The sequence below is a fragment of the Odocoileus virginianus genome, chromosome 30 (genome assembly GCF_023699985.2).
Source record: "Odocoileus virginianus isolate 20LAN1187 ecotype Illinois chromosome 30, Ovbor_1.2, whole genome shotgun sequence".
Taxonomy (NCBI): Eukaryota; Metazoa; Chordata; class Mammalia; order Artiodactyla; family Cervidae; genus Odocoileus; species Odocoileus virginianus.
Window position 1 is genome coordinate 16,697,109 of NC_069703.1, and position 21,107 is coordinate 16,718,215.

At 40.6% G+C, this 21,107-nt stretch overlaps 1 protein-coding gene across 4 annotated transcripts in view; it reads right to left on the reverse strand.

The window, feature by feature from the left end:
- The window catches only part of ERBB4 (erb-b2 receptor tyrosine kinase 4), a 1,221,654-nt gene extending 1,200,835 nt beyond the window's left edge, over positions 1-20,819 (reverse strand). For all 4 annotated transcript variants that reach the window (XM_070458601.1, XM_070458599.1, XM_070458602.1 and 1 more), the window contains exon 1: positions 20,017-20,819. In XM_070458601.1, coding sequence (XP_070314702.1) covers positions 20,017-20,098 — 82 coding nt within the window. In that variant the 5' untranslated portion in view covers positions 20,099-20,819. The remainder of the gene's footprint in view (positions 1-20,016) is intronic.
- Between the last annotated feature and the right edge of the window lie 288 nt (positions 20,820-21,107).

Below are 21,107 nucleotides of genomic sequence, written 5' to 3' on the forward strand. Positions count from 1 at the left end.
TTTCCCAGCCAAGAACTCCCACTGCAGTGGGTTAGCATTTCCTTCTCCAGGGGATCTTTCCAACCCAGGGATCAAACCCAGTTTCTTTACCATCTGAGCCACCAGGGGAATTCCCAACTGCTACATTAAAAGGTCTTAACTACAAGAGTAAAACTCATAGTATGTCCCAGCAAGTCTGACAGAAACTTAATGACACATCACCACTGACCAATTATTCTGAAACATCACCTGTCAGCTGAGTAACATAATGGCATGTAATGGAGCTTGTGAGCCAAATTTCTGTCTCCCAGGCCAAAGACAATAGCCTAAATAAAAGTACATGTTTTATTGCTTATGCTGCAATTCACAGCATCTTTGAAAGTCTCCTGATTGGTAAATAAGAGAAGTAACTATTCTCTTGCTCTAACTCACCTGCGTGCTGCATCCATGGGTTCGCAGAGTCAGACACGAGTTAGCAACTTAACAACAACAAGCTCACTGGTGTGTAGGGAGGTTGAGATTGTTGCCAGAAAACAAGCAGTCAGCTTTAGAAGAGCAAAGATCGACCTTCCCATCAGTAAAACTGCTTCTAAGCCTGAAGGTTTTGAGGTGTTTCAGTGTTAATCAGGGGGCTTCCCAGGTGGCTTGGGAGTCAAGAACCCGCCTGCCAACTCGAGAGATCCAAGAGAGGCAGGTTTGATCCCTGGGTCGGGAAGATTCTCCGGAGAAACAATGGCAATCCACTCCAGTATTCTTGCAGGGATAGTCCTATGGACCGAGGAGCCTGGCAGGCTACAGTCCATGGGGTCATAAGAAGTTAGACACGACTGAGCGCCCGAGCATGCGCACAATTCTAATCAAGAGAGAGGGCACAATTGGCAAAGGTCTGTGAATTAAAAACTTTATGATGATATGCATAGCCTTTATTTGATTCTTTGGTTATCAAAATAAGTGTATAAAACCATGATACAGGGAAAGAATTCAATCGCAACAATGTACAGACTGTTTTCAATGTGGAAAATTCTGTTCAGTGTTTGTAGATAGATCTTGAAGATTTTGCTCCAGCGTGCAGAAATTTTTCCAAAAATACCTTCAGTCATACATTATATTAGTTGTGGCCTATCTTGAAAAGTTTAAATGCCTATAAAATGTAACATAAAAAGTTATCTCATGAATTTGATTAAAAACCATTTTCTCTTGAAGGCGCTTTAAAAAACAATAAGGATGAAAGGACAGGGGATTTTAGTTTGCCAGGTAAACATAAATCTTTGAAACAAAACTGTCTCTCTAAGGTCTTTTTTTTAAATCCCAAAACTATAAAAAAAAAAAAAAAGAATATGAAGGAAAAATGATTTGAGAGGACTGCCTCTCACAGGGAGCCAAATTCTTTCCCACATACTCTACTCACAGTACCCAAGCCTATCCATATATACAATGATTCTGCAAACCAATATTGCATCATTTGTTTATAAACACAGGACACAGAACTGATACTAAAATTATGAGAAAGCAGAAATCCATGGTCTTTTCATATTTAACATTTTGTATCTTCAACTGCATTTTTTTTCTTTTTTTTGCTTTTAACTGCTTTAGTTACCATACTATAATACTATACTAATACTATAGTATATATAATATAATACGATACTAATACTATAGTACGTATGTATGTGTGTTAGTCACTCAGTCATGTCCAACTCTTGGCAACCCCATGGTTGCTCACTAGGCTCCTCTGTCCATGGAATTCTCCAGACAAGAACACCTGCAGTTGGTAGCCATTCCCTTCTCCAGGGATCTTCCTAACCCAGGGATCGAACCCAGGTCTCCCATACTGCAGGCAGATTCTTTACAGTCTGAGCTACCAGGGAAGCAATTACTACAGTATACATAATGTAACTGAGCATCTATGTGATAGGCACATGTATTATTTCATTTAATCCTCACAACTATGAGACTGATCTTAGTATCAGATCCTGTTTTTAGATGAAAACATTGAAGCTTAAAAAGATTAAGAAATTAACCCATCTTTACATGGTTAGTATTCAAACCTGGACTATTTGAATCTTAAGCTCCTCTATTTAAACTCTACTTCAACTCTTTACAATACTTTAGCTTATATTATTGATTTTAAAAAGTGACTAAACTGGTTACTCTATTTGAAGTATTATAAATGTACTGAAATTACAGTGTGACCATAGAAAAGTGGGATTATTATTAATATGCTTGATCCTGTTTTCCAAGTTTTGCATATTCACAAATATACCTGTTTATTAATAATTATCACAGGTATCATATGAAATAACTGTCAATGGCCTAAAATAGGTAACAAATGAATCTATACTGTCAATATCCTTCTTAGAGGTTTTAGCTTATTTATATATATAAAATATTGCAACGTGGACCATGAAAAATTGTTAGGACCTTAAGCATTGCTGACTTGCCACCTGCACAGATTTTTGTGATTTGGTAAATTAAATCTCTCCAAATTTCTTTTTCCTTGACTGTAAAATCAGGATAGTACTGGCCATGTAGTGAAGACTAGCTGAGGCATTCTATGAGAAGTGCTTTAGCACATTTCCTGATACCTAGGCCTTTAGTAAGTATTAACTATTAATTAAGACTTGGTTTTTTATCAATGAAGAATTAGTTGCGTCTCTAAAAATCTACAAAAAATAAGATTTTAAAAGCACACTAAATGGTGGAAAGAGAAAAGTAAAATGTTGGAACTGCTTGAGTCAGAGATACTGGTATACTCATAGAGACACCCAGCAGGCAGAGGCAGTAATAACAGAATGGCCTGGCACTCTGGAGAGAGGTAAGAGCTCAGAATGACTCATGCAGAGATGAGACAGAGAAAGGGATCCAGAAACTGGGACAAAATAGTAATGAAGGAAGAGGACAAAGGCCAGACAGAAGCGTGGGGGAGAAAAATCACTTTTGTTGAGTGGGTTATCTTCCCCCATTGCCTCTTTAAAAATGGATAAACAAAACTGTAAGCCTAAAGTATACCCAGTAAGAGTCAAGTAGATTGCTAGAATATTGGCTCTGTTGTGATCTTGGCCAGTTATGCCACTCCGAGTCTCAGTTTCCTTACCTTTAAAATGGAGTTAATACCGCCTACCACGGCAGATTTTAGGGAACACTGGAACTAACGCACAAAAATACCACCACAGTCACAGCGCGTGGTGTAGAGAAAGCATTGACGTGGATACAGACTGAGACAGCAAGGAGAGATGTAGTCAGAAAGACTTTAAAGCAGAAGGAAGCCCATAACAGGAATGCAGTTTCATACCAGAGGAGAACTCGAAAGAATGTTAAAAGAATGGCAACTAAAGAAAAAAGCAGGAACCTAAGTATACAGACAGCTGATTCACTTTGCTCTCCAGTAGAAACTAACGCCAACATTGCAAAGCAACTATACTCCAATAAATATTTTAAAAAATAGAAAAACATTTCATTTAGCACAGGTCTTACAGTATGGATCCAAAAGAGGCAGTAAAAGAGATGGAAATGTCAAAGGCCTTGAAGTAAATATTTCCCAAGTGGACTGAGAAAGGTTGACTCTATTTGTAGCCAACTGAAGCATGCATATGCGCCTTCATCTTTTTATTTCCTTTTGATTTTCAGTCTCTTTAGAAAAGTGTTTCTCTTTGGCTCTGACTTCTCAACACTTTACGCTCCACGCAGAACTAGAGGCCCAGTTTTCTAACCTCCTGCCCTGCCTATGCCCTCGCCTTCTTATATATGTTTCTCCTTCTTTGTTTAGTTAAACCCAGTCTTATAATTATTTGCTGGCACAGACCCAAAAACACAATAAAATATTTTATACTTTTATTCTGTATTGTTTGGCTTTTAAAACTGAGAATGATTTATTTCTGATAGTACACTGCATTAGAGGTATGAGTGTCTAATACAAAGGCTATTGAGAAAAAACAAAACAGTTTAAGGAAACCAGCCTTTAAAACACCTATTACATATCTTACAAGTCTGTTAAGGACAGGTAGATAGTGAAAAGCATTTGGGCGGCAATCCTAGTCAGAGAGACAGTGTTGCTTTCACTGCCTCAATTTTCCAGAGATCAGGGCAGGATATTTGGGCATGATGTGCTCATGACAGATACACAGGGTGGGAAGGGCCCTCAGAGGCCACAGAACCCAATTCCCATCCCCAACATCACTGACCAGTTGCTCTTCAGCTGCCTCATCCATTCTTTGTCTTCACAGAAGAGGTCAAATCAGAGTTGACCACCCTAAATACACATGAAGGCACTCACCACCTCCCAGGACAGACCATTCCAACTTTGGGAAGCTCTAACTGTGAGAAACTCCCTGATGGTGTTCAACTGAAATCTGATGCCTCACAATTTCAAACAGCTGCTAATGTTTCTTTTCTCCAAGGCTACCCAGAACCCTGCTAATCCCTCTTATACGTAACAGCCCTCCAACTTTTGAAGATAGTTATCATGCCCCTTCCCAAGCCTTCTCTTCCCCATGCCTGGCACTCCATCTTTCTCTAATGGTTCTTCAAATGAAACGTAACTTCATTGTTGTGTTGTAAAGAGTTTTCTTTGCAAAATAATACATCGCAGGCCCAAATGTAAGCTACCAAGAGAATCACAATTAAGATGAAATTCACAACTTCTTTCACAATATTACAGTTTAATTGTGTAAAGAAATTTTAATTGAATGTTTTCTTATCCACCATAAATGAAAACAGTATATGTGGTGCCCTCAAGGAACAGACTCCTATCTTAAGTGACTTAATACACAATTATGGAGCAGCTGACACCTTGCCAGATAAGCTGTTCATTCTGATTAATAACGTAAGCATATAGTATGTTTATTCCCACATAGTTATGGCAATTGCAAATTTAAATTGTTGTGATTCTTCTGCAGCCCAATTTATAAACAAACACGCATCACATACTTTCCCGATCACTCCCAGGAAAATTCATAGCATCTGCTTTACTTGAGTCCTTCGCCCTGCATCACTCACATGGTTTTCTCCTAGGTTAATTCAATATGAAAACTTGTAACATCCTGTCTATTGTTTTTAAGCAACGTCCTTTTAAACTTCAAGTCAAGTAATAAAATACCTAAGCATGATATACAACTTAGAAACATGCCTCCTTCATACAGGCTAATACTTAATAGTGACAAAGTTAGTATGATACTATTCACATTCCAATTACTTTAAAATACAACAAAGACTTTATTACATGTAAGAATAACATTCAAAGTGGTTTAGGGAGGGCTCTGGGAAAGCCAATTGGTAAGAATGTGTTTTAATATTTTATCAAACAATAAAAGCATAAGGAGTATAGCACTTGGATATTAGTCCTGGTAATGGAATATATTTTGTTGTTCATATCCTTCCATACAGGCTCCCAGGATTTTGAAAATGCCAAACAAAAGTCTCAACATTCTTAGTAGAGATAAAAAAAAAGACATGAAATTTATTTTTTTCATATATTTGAGTAGGAAGCATTTAAAAGCATTTGATCTTGACTCCCTATGAAATCAAAGATGTCTTTGGTTTAAAACCTCCATGTGCTGTATCAGCATATACACAATTACTATAGCTTTAATCAAGACAGAAGCTGTCTGAAAAAAATTAACCTTGAAATAACCACTGGAAATATGATGAGATGCACAATTCATGAATATGATTCTCTATAGTGAACTTGATTATGGAGGTTTTGATATATCACCAGGGACAATGGGGCTGCTAAATCTGAAGTTAAAACAACTGGAAAATATTATTAACTCTTTAGCTGATATTTTTACATAGCAAAAGTGTTACTTGAAATAATAATCTTTTCATTGTTACTTAAATGTGTTAACATATTAGTAGTTAAAATATTACCAAATATCTGAGCTGAGTACTGATTTTAATTTAGATACACTGTTTCATTCTCAGCTAACAATGTCTACTGCAGTTAAAATGGGCACGTTTAACTTAGCCAGGCAGTCTTAAGTCAGGACAAAACTCTAGCAGATATGTAAATAATATTATAACTTTTTAGATATCGTTACATTATGACAGAAAAGACTTTTGGGATGTTTCTTAAAATATTCTCAAACATGGATACTACTGTCCAAATCCCTGGCTCTTCTAGGATCATGTTGCCATCAAGCGATAGATGTTTTGTGGTATATATTTTTTTCCAGAAAAGTTAGAAATTCTCTCTTAGAATTTCTCTTAGAAATTCATTAAAATTTATTCTATTGGATGATGACACTTTTTTTTCTTTTTTAACAAAGATCAAAGTTTGGGTTTTTGTGTGTTTTGTTTTATAGTCACTTTCTGATAATTACTGTGGATCCCTTCCTATTGGCTTATCCAACAGATGAATGACTAGTTCCAGAACATTCATCTGACCACATACCAGATTCGAATCAGAAAATTATCTTAAGATAATGGGACTTCTGATTTACTCACAAATAGTCAAAACCCTCGGAGAAGGCAATGGCAACCCACTCCAGTACTCCTGCCTGGAAAATACCATGGATGGAGGAGCCTGGTAGGCTATAGTCCATGGGGTCGCTTAGAGTCGGACACGACTGAGCGACTTCACTTTCACTTTTCACTTTCACGCATTGGAGAAGGAAATGGCAACCCACTCCAGTGTTCTTGCCTGGAGAATCTCAGGGACCAGGGAGCCTGGTGGGTTGCCGTCTATGGGGTCACACAGAGTCAGACACGACTGATGTGACTTAGCAGCAGCAGTCAAAACCCCTGAATATGCAAAGCCCCACTATACATGTCCTTGAAGCAAAGATTATTTGGATGTTTTGACATATTTTATTTTCAGCATATCTGGAACAATTGAAATGTTTTTGTTTCTCCCTTTTTCTCATTAATAAATCTACCTTCACAGTGCTCATCTTGTCAGTGAGAATTGTGGTACTTGCAGAAATTTATTTTTATATAGCCTATAAATATTGAGTGAAAGCTGTTAAACTGTGGGAGACAAACTTCATCTGTACCTTTCAAAAGTGGCTGAGGCAGTTTGTAGGAGAGAAATAGCATGTATCAGATCTAAATTTGCTAAACAAAATTAGCTGTGTGCTGTTCTGTTTGTCTTATCTCTTTCTCTGCCCATGGTGTGCTAATTCTGGCCACCTGCAATATATTAAGTACAGAAAAAAATAATAAATGTCCTTTTCATCAGCAGTTGCATAAAATGTTTTGTCTATTATTCTGTCTATCTCAAAGCATTTTATGTTTTCAAACTTCATTCAGCACTTAAAAAAAAGAGAAAGTAAAAAGGCCACTGAAGAATTATATCTGAATACCAATCACTTCAGTTTCCATTAATTCCAAGTACACTTTTAGAAGTTTTGATATATCACCAGGGACAATGGGGCTGCTAAATTTGAAGTTAAAACAACTGGAAAATATTATTAACTCTTTAGCTGATATTTTTACATAGTAAAAATGTGACTTGAAATGCTAATCCTTTTATTGTTACTTAAATGTGTTAACATATTAGTAGTTAAAATATTACCAAATATCTGAGCTGAGTACTGATTTTAATTTAGATGCATTGTTTCATTCACAGCTAATAATGTCTATTGCAGTTAAAATGGGCACATTTAACTTAGCCAGGGGGTAAAAGTCAAACATAGATTTTTAACTGTGCTAAATAACAAATGATTAAAAATTCAATGAGGTATATTTCATGCGGTAGGGCCTTAGTAAAATAGATTTTATATATCAAAACTGCCAAGATTCTTTCAAATCACACTATGATGAACTACAGAACTGCGTAAGAGACAGCATTACATGACCCATTTTAAGAATATGGCATCAAGAAAACAGATATCTGGATTAAGTGTGTTCATATTTAGAATGGAAGTATTTTGAAAATTACCCCTATAAAGTACATCATTTCATCCAAAGATATACTGAAGTGCTTGACAGTATGAATTTACTCTTTATAACAATTTTTTCCCTCAAAAAATGCATTCTTCTATATTAACAATAGATACCAACTGCATGCAGTAGGGAAAATACATATTTGACACCCAAAATTCACCCTAAATAAGAGATGGCATTACTTCTTCAGTTGTATAATCTTCAAACAGAGAGAAGTACTGTAAAGCTTTTTGTAAAAGGTTTCAGCTTCAGAACCTTTCTCCTGTATTGGTGCCTCCCAGTAAGTTGTAATTTTGCGTTGCCTTCCTCTCCATAAGTTGTACTTTTATTTCTATACTGTTTTTAAAGAGGTTCCCCAAACTGCATAAATGCAGGTCCAAAAACCTTGAACATGCCCCTGCTTTGAAGTTTTTTCAAGAAGACAAGGCTTTTATGATGATTTCCTTAACACAGTACAATACACAATACAAAAATAAAATAAAATAAAACTCTCTGGAGAAGACAGTGGAGGAGGAGAAAGGCAGAGTAACCCAACGAAGGACTACTTAAATAACAGATTTACTGCAGTCGTCCCCAACCTTTTTGGAACCAGGACCAATTTCATGGAAGACAGTTTTTTCATGGACCAGGGGAGGGAAGGATGGTTTCAGGATGATTCAAGTGCATTACATTTACCATGCACTTTATTTCTATGATTATTACACTAGCTCCACCTCAGATCATCAGGCATTAGATCCCAAAGGTTGGGGACCCCTGATTTACTAGATAAGTTTCTTTAAATGGTTCCAGGGAAAACATAAAGAGCCGTTGACCTGATAGCAGAAGGATTTGGTGGAGCGAGCATCCCTTTCTCTCACAGTGGGGCAGTAACAGCAGAAGAGCCACGCCTTTGAAAGGATCACTAACACCGGTGGCTGGGAGGAGGCATGGAAGAGGAGGACCAGCAGACGGCAGAGGCAGGTGGCTCAGGACAGGGCAGACACCTAACTGCAGCGACAGACCCAGCAGTCAGCCTTCACCTGTACATACTACTTCTTTATACTCTACTTCCTCATCTACAAAGTAGAAGCAATAATCCCGGACTCAAACTTTCTTCTCAGGGACTCTTAAAGGAAAAATAATCAGGAAAGTTGTAAAAAGAAATTTTCAAAGATACTAATGTCTCCATACCCAATTTTCTCATTAATAGACTACTCTGCAGACCGTTAGGTCTAAGCTTTGATGTTACATTAACTCTTTCAGGCCATTATAAATTAAGGTACACTTAGGGTACCACAGTGACCTAGAAAGGTTGAGAGTTTCTTGAAATCTGATAACCCGAGAAGCAATGTCTGGAAGAGCATTTTCCCTGGTAGAATCTGACACTATAAATACTATAATCATTTCACCAATTTTCAGAATGCAGAGTGAATCATCTGAGAAGCTAAGAGATCCCAGTCACCTCTCAGTTCAGTTATGCTGCAAGTATTTCTTTTATAGGATCCTTTTAAAATGGGAGGCATATGTCTAGTTCTCTATTTTAAGATTCTGAGAAATCTTAGTATTAACAAAGTTGTATTATCACATACATCTAAGAATAGAAAACACCACATTCTGTCTGGAAGCCTTTTTTTCATGAAATACTTATTAGCATTTCTCCAGAGGGCAAATTCCCCCTAAGAGTTTGGAAAAATCACTTAATAACATAATTTTTGTATTGTTTTTCATTGGTCTCATCTGCCTTTGTTTGAAAGAAAGGGGAAATCTAGCATCTCGAGCTTCTTATATGTCTTCCTTAGTGCCTAATATGGTCTTCAAACACAGGTCAATACATGTTTACTGCTTAAACTGATTACAATTTTTAAATGGGAGATAAGAAACCGCAAAGGAATGGCCACAAAAACACAGTGTACTACAAGACAGTTACATGTTTAAGAATGGTATTTACATATATTTAACTGGCCAAAATAAGACAAAAATACTTTGTGCCATATTATGAGCAGACTCTAAAAATGGGAATGAGAACAAATGATATACTCCTGGAAACACTCCATTGAAAGAAATACCCTACAAAGCTCAAGAAAGCAACTAAGGAAATTCCCAGGATAAACATGTCTAATATCTATTATTAAGAATTCTATAATTATGTTTTTAGAACAGCTTATTTGTGCATTTATATGGTTTAATTACAAGTAATAACCATCCATGAATGAGCTTAAAATTGTTTTGGCAAATGTATGTTATTCTTTCATCTAAAAAAAATATTTTTAAAGAGCTTACCATGTCTGTGGCACTGCATTACTCTCTGCGGGAGATAAAAATGCTTGCTCTTAAAAAGTTATAACTATAGAACGGTTTAAGATTAAATGCAAATAGGTGATACAGATAAGGATTAAAGAGTAAAGTAGTGAATGAAGGAAGACTCAATGAAGAGCTGTGATTTAATGTGGAAATTGAAAGATTCAACAGTTTGGACAGGCAGGGACAACCAAGGGAGCCCATGAATTCCAGGGAAAAGGGTCAGCCAAAGGAAAGGCAGCAAGCAAGGCTTTGGAATACCAACTACATCAGTCTGGTTCTTAGAATACATCTTAAAGAACTCTTAAGACTGGATTAAAAAGGAAACTGAAGACTATTTTAACAGGCTTTGAACTCTGCAATGGGAATCCACTGAAGGCTTCTGAATGGTAACTAGGATAATAAAAGTATGATATTAGAAATGGTCACCTGGCAGGGACAAGAAGGAAATCTGAAAAAGAGGATCTTTCAACAGCCTGCTCTGAGTTTCTAAAGACTAAATGAGGTCAACAAAAGTATTAGGGATTAGATTTTAATAAGCCAGGCAATCGAAAAAACTTAACCGCTGTCCATTCAGTTGCTCAGTCGTTGTCTGACTCTTTGCAACCCCATGAACTGCAGCACGCCAGGCCTCCCTGTCCATCACCAACTCCCAGAGTCCACCCAAACCCATGTCCATCGAGTCGGTGATGCCATCCGACCATCTCATCCTCTGTCATCCCCTTCTCCTCCTGCCCTCAATCCTTCCCAGCATCAGCGTCTTTTCAAATGAGTCAGCTCTTCACGTCAGGTGGCCAAAGTATTGGAGTTTCAGCTTCAACATCAGTCCTACCAATGAACACCCAGGACTGATCTCCTTTAGGATGGACTGGCTGGATCTCCTTGCAGTCCAAGGGACTCTCAAGAGTCTTCTCCATCATCATAGTTCAAAAGCATCAATTCTTCGGCGCTCAGCTTTCTTTATAGTCCAACTCTCACATCCATACATGACCACTGGAAAAACCATAGTCTTGACTAGATGGACCTTTGTTGGCAATGTAATGTCTCTGCTTTTTAATATGCTGTCTAGGTTGGTCATAACTTTCCAAGGAATAAGCGTCTTTTAATTTCATGGCTGCAATCACCATCTGCAGTGATTTTAACTGCTCTAGTTCTAGACAAAATGATCAGACAAAAGGAACTCCTAAAAATGAAACTGTGTATCTAAAAGAATTATTCATTTTTGTTTTTATTTGGTTTTCATGGGTCCCCACAGAAGAAAACTCATATTCTTGTAGCCTACAGGGAAGAATAGGAAATAATGACAAATAAAAATTTTAGTAAAAGGGGAGTTCGCTTAAAGCAAAATGCCAACCACGACCTCAATTAGGCATCCCCTGCTAGTGATGGGGACCAACCCTGAAAAAAAGGACTAGAGCACCCATTACTCAATCCTAGGCATGGTCATAGAACCTGGGAAATCTGCTGCCATTTTTTCAGTCCTAATCAGCCATGAGATATCCTCAGCACATCACAGAAGACCAGTAGATGCATCTTTTGAGAGCAGGTTTACAATCCCCATCTGCATCCGAAAAGCTTAAAACTTGGATGTCTACCTAGAACATATGCACATGGGACCAGACATAAATAAAGGTCAGAAGAACAGCAAAGATACGGTAGGTAAAGTTTATTATTTACAGGTGTGATCTTTCTGGATAAAAAAGGCATGTTTATTGCTCCCTTCGTTTTTTCTTCTAAGCACTTTTAGACTATGTTTCAAATAAAATAAATATTTTACAAATGACGGTGTATATATGTCAATGCTACATTCTCAATTCATCATACCCTCTCCTTCCCCTGCTGTGGGAAGTTGCTGGGCTCTATGATGGCCTAGAGGGGTGAGACAATAAGGGGAAGGGAGGCTCTGGAGAGAGGATATATACATATACATTACTATATATATATAGTAATAATTATGACTAATTTGTGTTATTGTATGGTAGAAACCAAAACAACACTGTAAAACAATTATCCTCCAATTTAAAAAAAATGTTTAAATACAATAAAATATATAGAACATTCATAGAGCCTTGATTCCTATTAGTTTAACTCTCTGAATTGAGAAAGTGAGTCTTGTATATTCTTATTGGTATTTAGTATGCTTCAGAAGGGCTTCCCTGGTGGCTCAGTGGTAAAGAATCTGCCTGCAATGCAGGAGACCCAGGTTCAATCCCTGGGTGGGAAAGATCCCCTGGAGGAGGGCATGGCAACCCACTCCATACTCTTGCCTAGAGAATCCCATGGACAGAGGCGGCTGGCAGGCCACAGGGTTGCACAGAGTCAGACAACTGAAGCGACTAAACAGCAACAGCATGCTTCGGTAACCCCATGATATTGGAAATAACGTGATTAACAGTAATGATCTTGAGCTAGCTCTCAAGGGAGAGGTTTAATGATATTGCAGAGGAAGTTTCCTGGTGTCTATGTTAATGTTTTTACGGAGGGGGACCCATTTTCATTGCAAATTTCTAACAGATAGTGACTCTTCCTGCCAAAACAGGTTTAAAACTCCCTTCTGTTGCTATGGCCAATGAAATGCTGACCATGTCCATGTCCAGAAAGCTCTGGCGCTTAAGGGAAGTCAGGGATGACCAAAGAGAGGTAAGGTTAAATCAACAGCAGTCAAAGTCACAAGGCCCAGGGGCAGCATCTTGCGGAAACCAACGAGAGGGAGGCAAATGCAGTACAGACGTAAATATATGGTCTTAGTACTTAGCTTAGATGCACTTGTGCAAAGAATAACTGTGATCCTAGTAGGGCCTGAAAAAAGACGAGGACCCAATAAGGCCAGTGCCTAAGATAGAGAACCTTGGTTCCAAGGATGGGCCTGGATAAGTCTGAAGTATTCTCGTAGATTTGCTAGTTAAGGGTCCCCACCAACTAACTGGCCATGAAGAACCCATTGTTTATCCCTTAAAATCCATTTTCTTAAAGCATGCATATTACTTAATACAGAATGAAGAAACAACCATTCTCTGTGTATTGGTTATCTTCACAAAGTCACAGGTAAAAGAAACTCTTGAAGGCAATGTTATATACAGATACTAACATAGGCAACTCTCATCTTTTAGGATCAAAATGCTATGTCAAGAAGAGATACTACCAACTAAACATTGTACAGAATCAAGTCATAATAAAGTTCCTTTATCTCTTTAATGTTAATGTGCTATAAGTTACAAATGCAATCAATGATTATTCCTAAATATAAATTAAAGATGATGTTCCACAGTTTTCCCCTTGAAAAGAACTTCACAGTCTGATAATTAGGCCCATGGCTCCAATCCATTTGTTTTCATTCAATCTTGCAAGACTCCTTTAAAATAGCACAACCTTGAATTTATTTATTCTTTTGTCTGCAACTTTGCAAGTATTTCTGTGCTAAAGAAAATGATATTAGTGTTGGAAACTGCCAACTGACTTCTACTACCTAATTTCCCTGGGCTCCCAGTTTCCTCACCTAAAAAATGAAGAGTGGACTAGATGAGTGGTTTTGAAACTGCTTGAATTCTGTAGGCCAGCACAGAAGAGTCCCTGCCAGAGTGGGGAAAAAGTAGCGGAGTGCCAAAGGCAGGGAGCACAAAGCTGGCTTCTCAATGACGCTTTAACAAAAGACATCTCCTTTTACCCTTTACCTGTTTTCAATATCAGGGCTGCACACATGAGTTCACAAGAAAAAGAAGAGGTTCCTTTTAAAAATAATTAAAAGCCAATGGATTTCTTTTGTCTAAAAAGTCTAAACATCCTTCTTCTGTCTAGTTGAATCCTTAAAAAAAATTCAAGATGTTAATTGTTTAAGTATCACTTTCAGCTATACTGATGAAAAGAACTGAGACACAAAGCAAGAAGTCTAAGCTAAAATCACACAGAGAATGATTGTATGACCAGAATCCGATTCTCCTAACTTCTCTTCTGCTGCTTTACGCTGTAGCATCCCACAATAGCAGGGCTGCGGTCGTACTACCCATAGCTCAGGCGTGCACCATTCCCATTAAATTCTATGTGGCTGCTGCCCCCTGGAGTTGTGCCAAGCAACAGGCCTGCAAAGCAATCACATATTTAAAATGAAAACAATTATAAAACAATTACGACATGCTCAGAAAAGCACTTTAGAATTAGGCCCCCAAATATCCATGTATTTTGCCTCTATGTTATAAAAGTGAGACAGTTCTCTTCCCTCTTGAAAAATTAGTACAAATACAAAGCACCAGTTGAAGTGTCAAATATTAAAACAAGAAAGAGGCTTTAAAGCTTTGATTAAAGCACTGGGAAAATAGGTCAATTTCTTTAATAATATGTCAGAATTATCAACAACTCAGACAAAGCCAAATAAGACAGAATCTAAAGAGACCATAGACCAGTTCTGAAAAGTTTTGGGGGAAATGGCCTTCAAATGCACGTTCTTCAAACTTAACAATCTCTTTATTTCATTTAGACAGGCGCTCTTCTAAAAGTGCTGGTCTATTAGAAAGTTTACATTATGTTTATTAACATGTGTTCATGTTTTAAATATATCAATTTAACTCATTACTGTATGTATCTCAATATCACAGGATTTTAAAGCCATTTTTTCAGAAAACTGCTATGCAATGAAGAAATAGAGAATACATACATTTCACCCTCAGGCATGAAAGCCAAGTCACAAAGACAAGAAGAGAATTGCTCAAGGTATTAACAAGAAATTGGAGGAACAATATCCCTACAATATAGAAATCCTGATTTGAACCACCTGGCTGTGTCCTGTGTCAAACTTAACCACACTATAAATAGGCAAAATTTCCTTCAAATTATGTAGGAAAACTACAGTTTCAGGAAGCACTGGTCTAAGCTCTTTTTTTATTTAAAAAAAAGGAAAGGAAAGAAAGAAAATTGAAGGATTACTTATTATAAACTGCACATTTCAGTCAGTAGGAATACTAGCTAGCATGAAAAGTAAGGTTTTACTTTAACTGCCTAATATTTAGAATAATTCAGAAAATGAATATTAGATAAAGATGCAACATATTTCCATATGGTCAAATGCAACATAGTAGAACATTTCTTAAATGATATAACCTAGAGAAAAGTTTATAGTTTGATTTAAATTCTGCCCTGTGTCCTTACTCAGTAGATCACTGTCAAAGATAACAGTGGAATATGCGTGACAATTAATTTCTGTAAAACTGCTATAGTCTTAAACATCCATAAGCTAATTTCAATGTAAATATTAACATCTCTCTCTATAAAGCAGTATCTCTCAAAGGGGTAAAATCAACCGTGATTTCAAGTGCCAACAAGTTTGCAAGTAACAGAACATCTTTTTTGATCATTTGCTTTGTTTATGTTACAGGCACTTCAAATTTACTCATGTATATCCAACAGCAGCAGGATACTGTCAAATAAAGCAAAAACTTATTCTTGCTTTTAATATACGCTAACTTTTCTTAATAACTGGATTGAAGTAATACGAAAAATGATACCACTTTAAAACACAGCAATGTTTAAGGTACACTAATTCATTTCCTAAAATGTGTGCCTTATAGTCATTAATCTCAAGGTGGCTCTCATCACAGAGCTTCAGAGAATATTTAGATACAGCACATTGCCTCACATCCCTAGCATTTTTGAAGTGGCAGTAGTCTAACTTCTGTCTATGGTCAAGAGGGGAAAAGACGGAGAGAGAAGGGAAAAAAGGGGCTTCTCTGTAGAAAGATTTGGCCTTGAAGTCAGTGTTTTTAAGATGTGCTAGTGATCTCGGATCAATACCTTTTTATTTTCTTTCAAGAATAAATCTGAGCAATGGAATGGCTTGCAATTGTCCAGTCAACCAGCCATATCAGATTTATCAGAAAGAAAGAATGAAAACTGGCTCAGAAGACTTCTGCAATGGCTGAGTGGCAGGCTGCTGGGAAAGACACGCACAAAAAGAATACCCTTAGTGATGATGGGGAAAATATATATTCATATGTGTAAACTCAATAAATAATAAGATGTAAAAAAAGAACCTATAGCAATGGAAAGGGTGAATGCGTAAGACAGATGATAAATAGCACTTCTATTTAAGAACCAAAGGGATGAAAGCTCATGAATACTAAATATTTGAATCTACTTTAAGAAGAAAATATGGTTTTTCCTCAAATGAATGCAAACTCCAAAAATCAGTCAATGCAAACTCGGTGTGTTCAGGCTAGAGCAAAAAATACATAAATCTTCCACAAAGTGCATGCCCTGGTAAATATTCTAATGCAATTTCTTAATTAAGACACATATTCAGTGACTAAATGAAAATTATACATATAAAGGAGTAAGTACCTTGATTTCAAAAAATTTGACTTTCTATGCATGTATGATGAAAAAAATAAAAAGGAGTTTGGTTTAAGAAAAAAAATCAGAAATCAAGGAATCATGACACAACCAGAGTCATCCAATTTTACCATATCAGTCCACATTATAGTATTTTCAAGTGATTTGCAGTCACAATAAAAGGTATAAATTTATTTGGAAGCATTTTGAAGAAAAAAATTATACCTTACTTTAAAAAGGCATATATATGAATTCATACATATATATGAATTTCAAAAATTGAAAGAAAAGAAAAAGCAGAAACTGTACTCATGGGTGTGCTTACAATAAATACATGCAGGGAGAGAACTGATTGTTTTTTTAATTATACTGAACATCTTTTCATCATTTAACTAAGTTTTATTAATCTTTTTCTTCTCAAATGTTTAAAATTTGATTTTGGAGATATATCTTAAGGATGGAGAAAAAATATATGCTCTTTTATAGAATGAAAAGAAGAACTAAGTTACTTGCAAATAAAAAATAGGGGCTGAACTTGTTCATCACATATCTATTAAGATGTGTAAGACCACCACTTAGGTACCACTACACATATATACATATATATTTCAACACAAAGATGATACTGATCATTTTTCTATCATGGCAGAAAGACTGAAATTATGGAATTCTTCTTTTTAGAGATAAAGGTTTTATAACAGCCATATAAAGGGCTCTTGGCTATAATATTTCTTGATAAAACAAATTACTGGAAATGAGACAAAGTCCTTCAAAATAAAAAACAAAACAAAACAAAAAAAAATCTTCTCTAAAGCTGATTTTTCCCCCCAAGAGAAAAATAAGAACATGCCCTCTTCAGATACAACTATTTTATATCTTAGATCTATACAAGAACCCTGACCATCTCATATTTTTATTCTGTTCACATAGAGCAGTAAATAAGGTGCATTCCTTCTGCTTCTTAAGAAATTAGCATTTCAAAAATATGCCACTTTCCCCTGAACTCCAAGCGTGTCTAATAATGCGAGAAGCAGATTGTCTTCCCTCGTTTCCTTAATTTGTTTCATCTAAAAGCAATTCACTCAACATCTTGTCGCCCTCTGGCAGCTTAGTTTACTTATCCGCACTTAATTTCTCATTTGGACCAAAACAAACTCCTCCAAACTGCTACTGACGGCTAACCGCGAGAGGGGAGACACGCAATATGTATTTACTTGGGAACAGACAGCCATACATCCACAGCCACACACACACAGAGCCTCGCTCACACCCCAGAATGTAACTTGGTTTTATAAAAGCACCACATTAAAACCAGCCGAACTTTCCCTATCAGGTGCGGCAGGGTGGGGGTGGGGAAGATTGGGGAAAGAAAAATAAAAAAAGGTGTCCTGGAGGCATTTACAGTTTCCAGTGGATCACCTTAGCCTGCGTGTTGAAATTATACCAGGGAGGCAACCGGGAGCTTTTCTTTGTGCGGCCCTTTCATCTAGATCACTTTGTGTTTGGAACAAGTGAGGCTCGCCTTTGTGCCCCCAGAATTTCAAGTGCAGAGTCACACTCGGAACAACAATGGCACGCTAATCCTCGCGCTCTAAATGGGCTCACTTGTGTGGCTCTGACAATTCACGGGGGGAAAGCGAGAAGAGACCAGCGAGGGTGCGAGCCGGTGTCGCCAGAGACGAGGAAGAGGACAGCTGCAGAACTAATTTGGATTACATTCCTTGCAGAAATTCTGAAAAGGGCTTTTCGGCATAGCTCAAGCCCAAGCCGCACAGTTAATACCCAATCGCTGCGGACTCGCAGCCGGGTCCCCCAGCGGCAGAGGTTGCACCAGACAGCCCCCCAGTAGGTCGCCCGCTGGAAATTCCTCTCGGCTAAGCCTGCGTGTCAGTCGCAACTGCGTCTGAATGGGTCAATGTGCATAATCAACCCATTGAGGGGAAATATGAAGGGACGCGGAGTGGGGAGGGAGATAAAAAGGGATGTATCTAAGAGGCCGCTTGGAATCTCAAGTCGGTGTTGGTGTAATTCCGGAGGTGGCTGGAGCCCGGGACCTGGTATGCATGAAGAATTTCGGAGTAATTGGGAGGGTGCAAACGGCCAGAACAAACGGCGCACATTGTGCCATTCGAAGGTCATTTTGAAAGGCTCGAGGATTCTAACTTGTTATTTACTAGGCGAGGGGGGGCGGGGGAGGCGGCGGCGGCGGGGGCGGAGCGGGAAAACTCCGGCGCGCTGTTTTCTTGGTGAGGTCAGAAGGACACCCTCCGAGGGCCCGAAACTCTCCCTCTCGCCACTCCGCCGGGGCTTTATCTTCTCAAGGTGCCTCCCACGCCCCCGCAAGCAGCCCCGTACGGTTCCGGAAATCTCCCCGGCTCTCCAAAAGGGCCCCCTTAGCCGCGTCAGTCCCCGGTTTTCCTGGCCCTTTCCTGTCCCACTTTCAGCCCTAGGAAACTCAAGTGTCAGAAACTTTGAGCTCCCTGGGCCCGCAGGGGCTGTCATCCACCCTGCGGGCCCCGCCGCGCCGCCTCCCCGGGGGTCAGTTCGCCTCTTGCCCCGCCGGGTCCCGGGGAGCGAGCTCTCCGGCCAGCAGTGGTAGCGCACCCAGCGCCGCAGCACCCGCCTTGGGTTCAATCAATTCGCCTGACGGGTCGGCTCAGCAGCCGCGCCCGGCAGTAAACAGAAGTTGGAGGGACTCCGGCCAATAGCAAGTTGAACTACAGGAAGAACTCTTCCTGGAGCCAAACACAGAAACCGACGGGAAGGCCGGGCTCCTGGCTTAAGTCGGTCAAGCCATTAAAAAAAAAAAAGGTCAAGCAAGCAAGTCAGCTCCCCTTTAGTCCGCGGGGCGAGGGCTGGGGACGCCAGCGGAGGAGGCCTGGCGTTCCCGGGCCCCCCGGCCGAGGCGTGTCCTCCCGCCGTGCTCCGGCTCCCAGGCTGGGCTCGAGTCGGGTCTGACCCCGCAGGCTCGGACAGCCAGGGACGCAGCGGCCGCGGGCAGCGCACAGGTGCAAAGCCGGCTCTCGGAGCTCCTCTCCCCACTGCCCTCCCGCTCCCCGGAGCCCAGCTGCCACGGCCCCGGGGCCCCAATCCTGCCCCGGAGCCCCGGGCGGGCAGCGCTTCTCCGAGACGTATTCCCTCGCGGGCGGGGGCGGGGGATCGGCTGCGCGGCAAGGAGCGTCTCCTCTGACTCCGGCTTTGGGTCTCCCACGTCCCGCACAACAGGCGCCACCAGAAGGGATCCGGCTTAGGGAGGCTCGGGGAAAACGCGCGAGAAATAAACAAGGGGAGAGACAGAGAGAGAAAAGGGACGGAGAAAGGGGCGCAGAGTGGTTTTTCGCGATAAATAAAACGCATGCCCACGCAGATGGTAAGTTTGGGACAGAAAGAGGGGCGAGCGAAAAACCCAAGGAAGAGGCGCGGGTGACGTGGTCCCTCCACGCCCGAGAGCGAGAGGGTCTCTGGTTGGGCGAAAGGCGCAGGGGGCGAGGAGCCAGCCGGCGCCGCTCGGCCGGCAGCAGCAGGTTCAACCCCGGGAGCGCGAGAAGGACCGCGACCCACCTGACTGAGAAGAGCTGGGCTGGACGGTCCCCGCCGCCACGAGAAGGCTCACCCAGACCCACAGTCCTGTCGCCAGCTTCATTTTTTGGAAGTCTCAGATCCGGTGCTGACAATTACATGTCCAAATGGCATAATCCCCTTTCGGGCACGCGGAGGAGATCCCTCGGCCGGGCGCGCGTGGGGGCGCGAGGGGCACTGGCGCGCGCGGTGCACCGGCTCCGAGCGCGGGTGACCGAGTCCGCGTCCGCGGGTCTAGGGCCCGGACCCGGAGGACCGGGAGAGGGTGCGCGGGAGGGCGCGCGCGGGTGGGAGTGTACTGGAGGGTGTGCGGCGGTGTTCCCAGCCGGACCGGGCAGCTACGTCCCCCTGTGAGCCTCCGCTTTCTCGCTCCCTCCTCACTTTCTCGCTCGCTCTCCCTGGTTGGTCAACAATAAAAAGGAAGGGTTCGGAAAAGGGTTTCCAAAAAAAAAAAAAAGTTGATTGCAAACAGGCGGTAGGTTTCCGGCCTCTCCCCCCCAGCCGGACTCTGTTCGACTCCCTTTTCAGTTTCCTTGCACCTCCAGTCCAAATTGGGAGGAAAGGGGCGGGGGGGGGGAGCTTCTCGCTTCACCCCCGATCCTGTCCTTTTTTTTTTTTTTTTGCTGTCAGCTTTCCTCACACTTGTCCGGCGGCTGCGGTAATTAAAGCTCCGAGCGTCATTTCCAACGCTCCGCGGTCTCCAGCTGCAGCCCCACCGAGAAATTAATAAGACTCCGTCCGGGAGGGAAAAAAAAAAAAAGGTTGGTGGGGGGGCGGGCGGTGGGTAAAACAACCCTCCACGCAACCAGGCCGGCTCGGCTCAGCGGCGCAAACCCCGCCCCCGCTCTGACCCAACTAGCCACGCCTTCCCCCCAAAGGGAAATCTTATTGGTTCAGCCACTCCCCAAAATCGTGGGCCTCAGGAGTTGGGAAAACACCTGTCAGGGAGCGGGGAGCCTAGCGGTGGGGGCGGGGGAAGCTGGATTTAAAGGGCTCACCGGAGGCCACGGAGTGAATCAGAGACACCACCACCACCACCCCCCCCCCACCCCATCTCCAAACACACGCCGGAC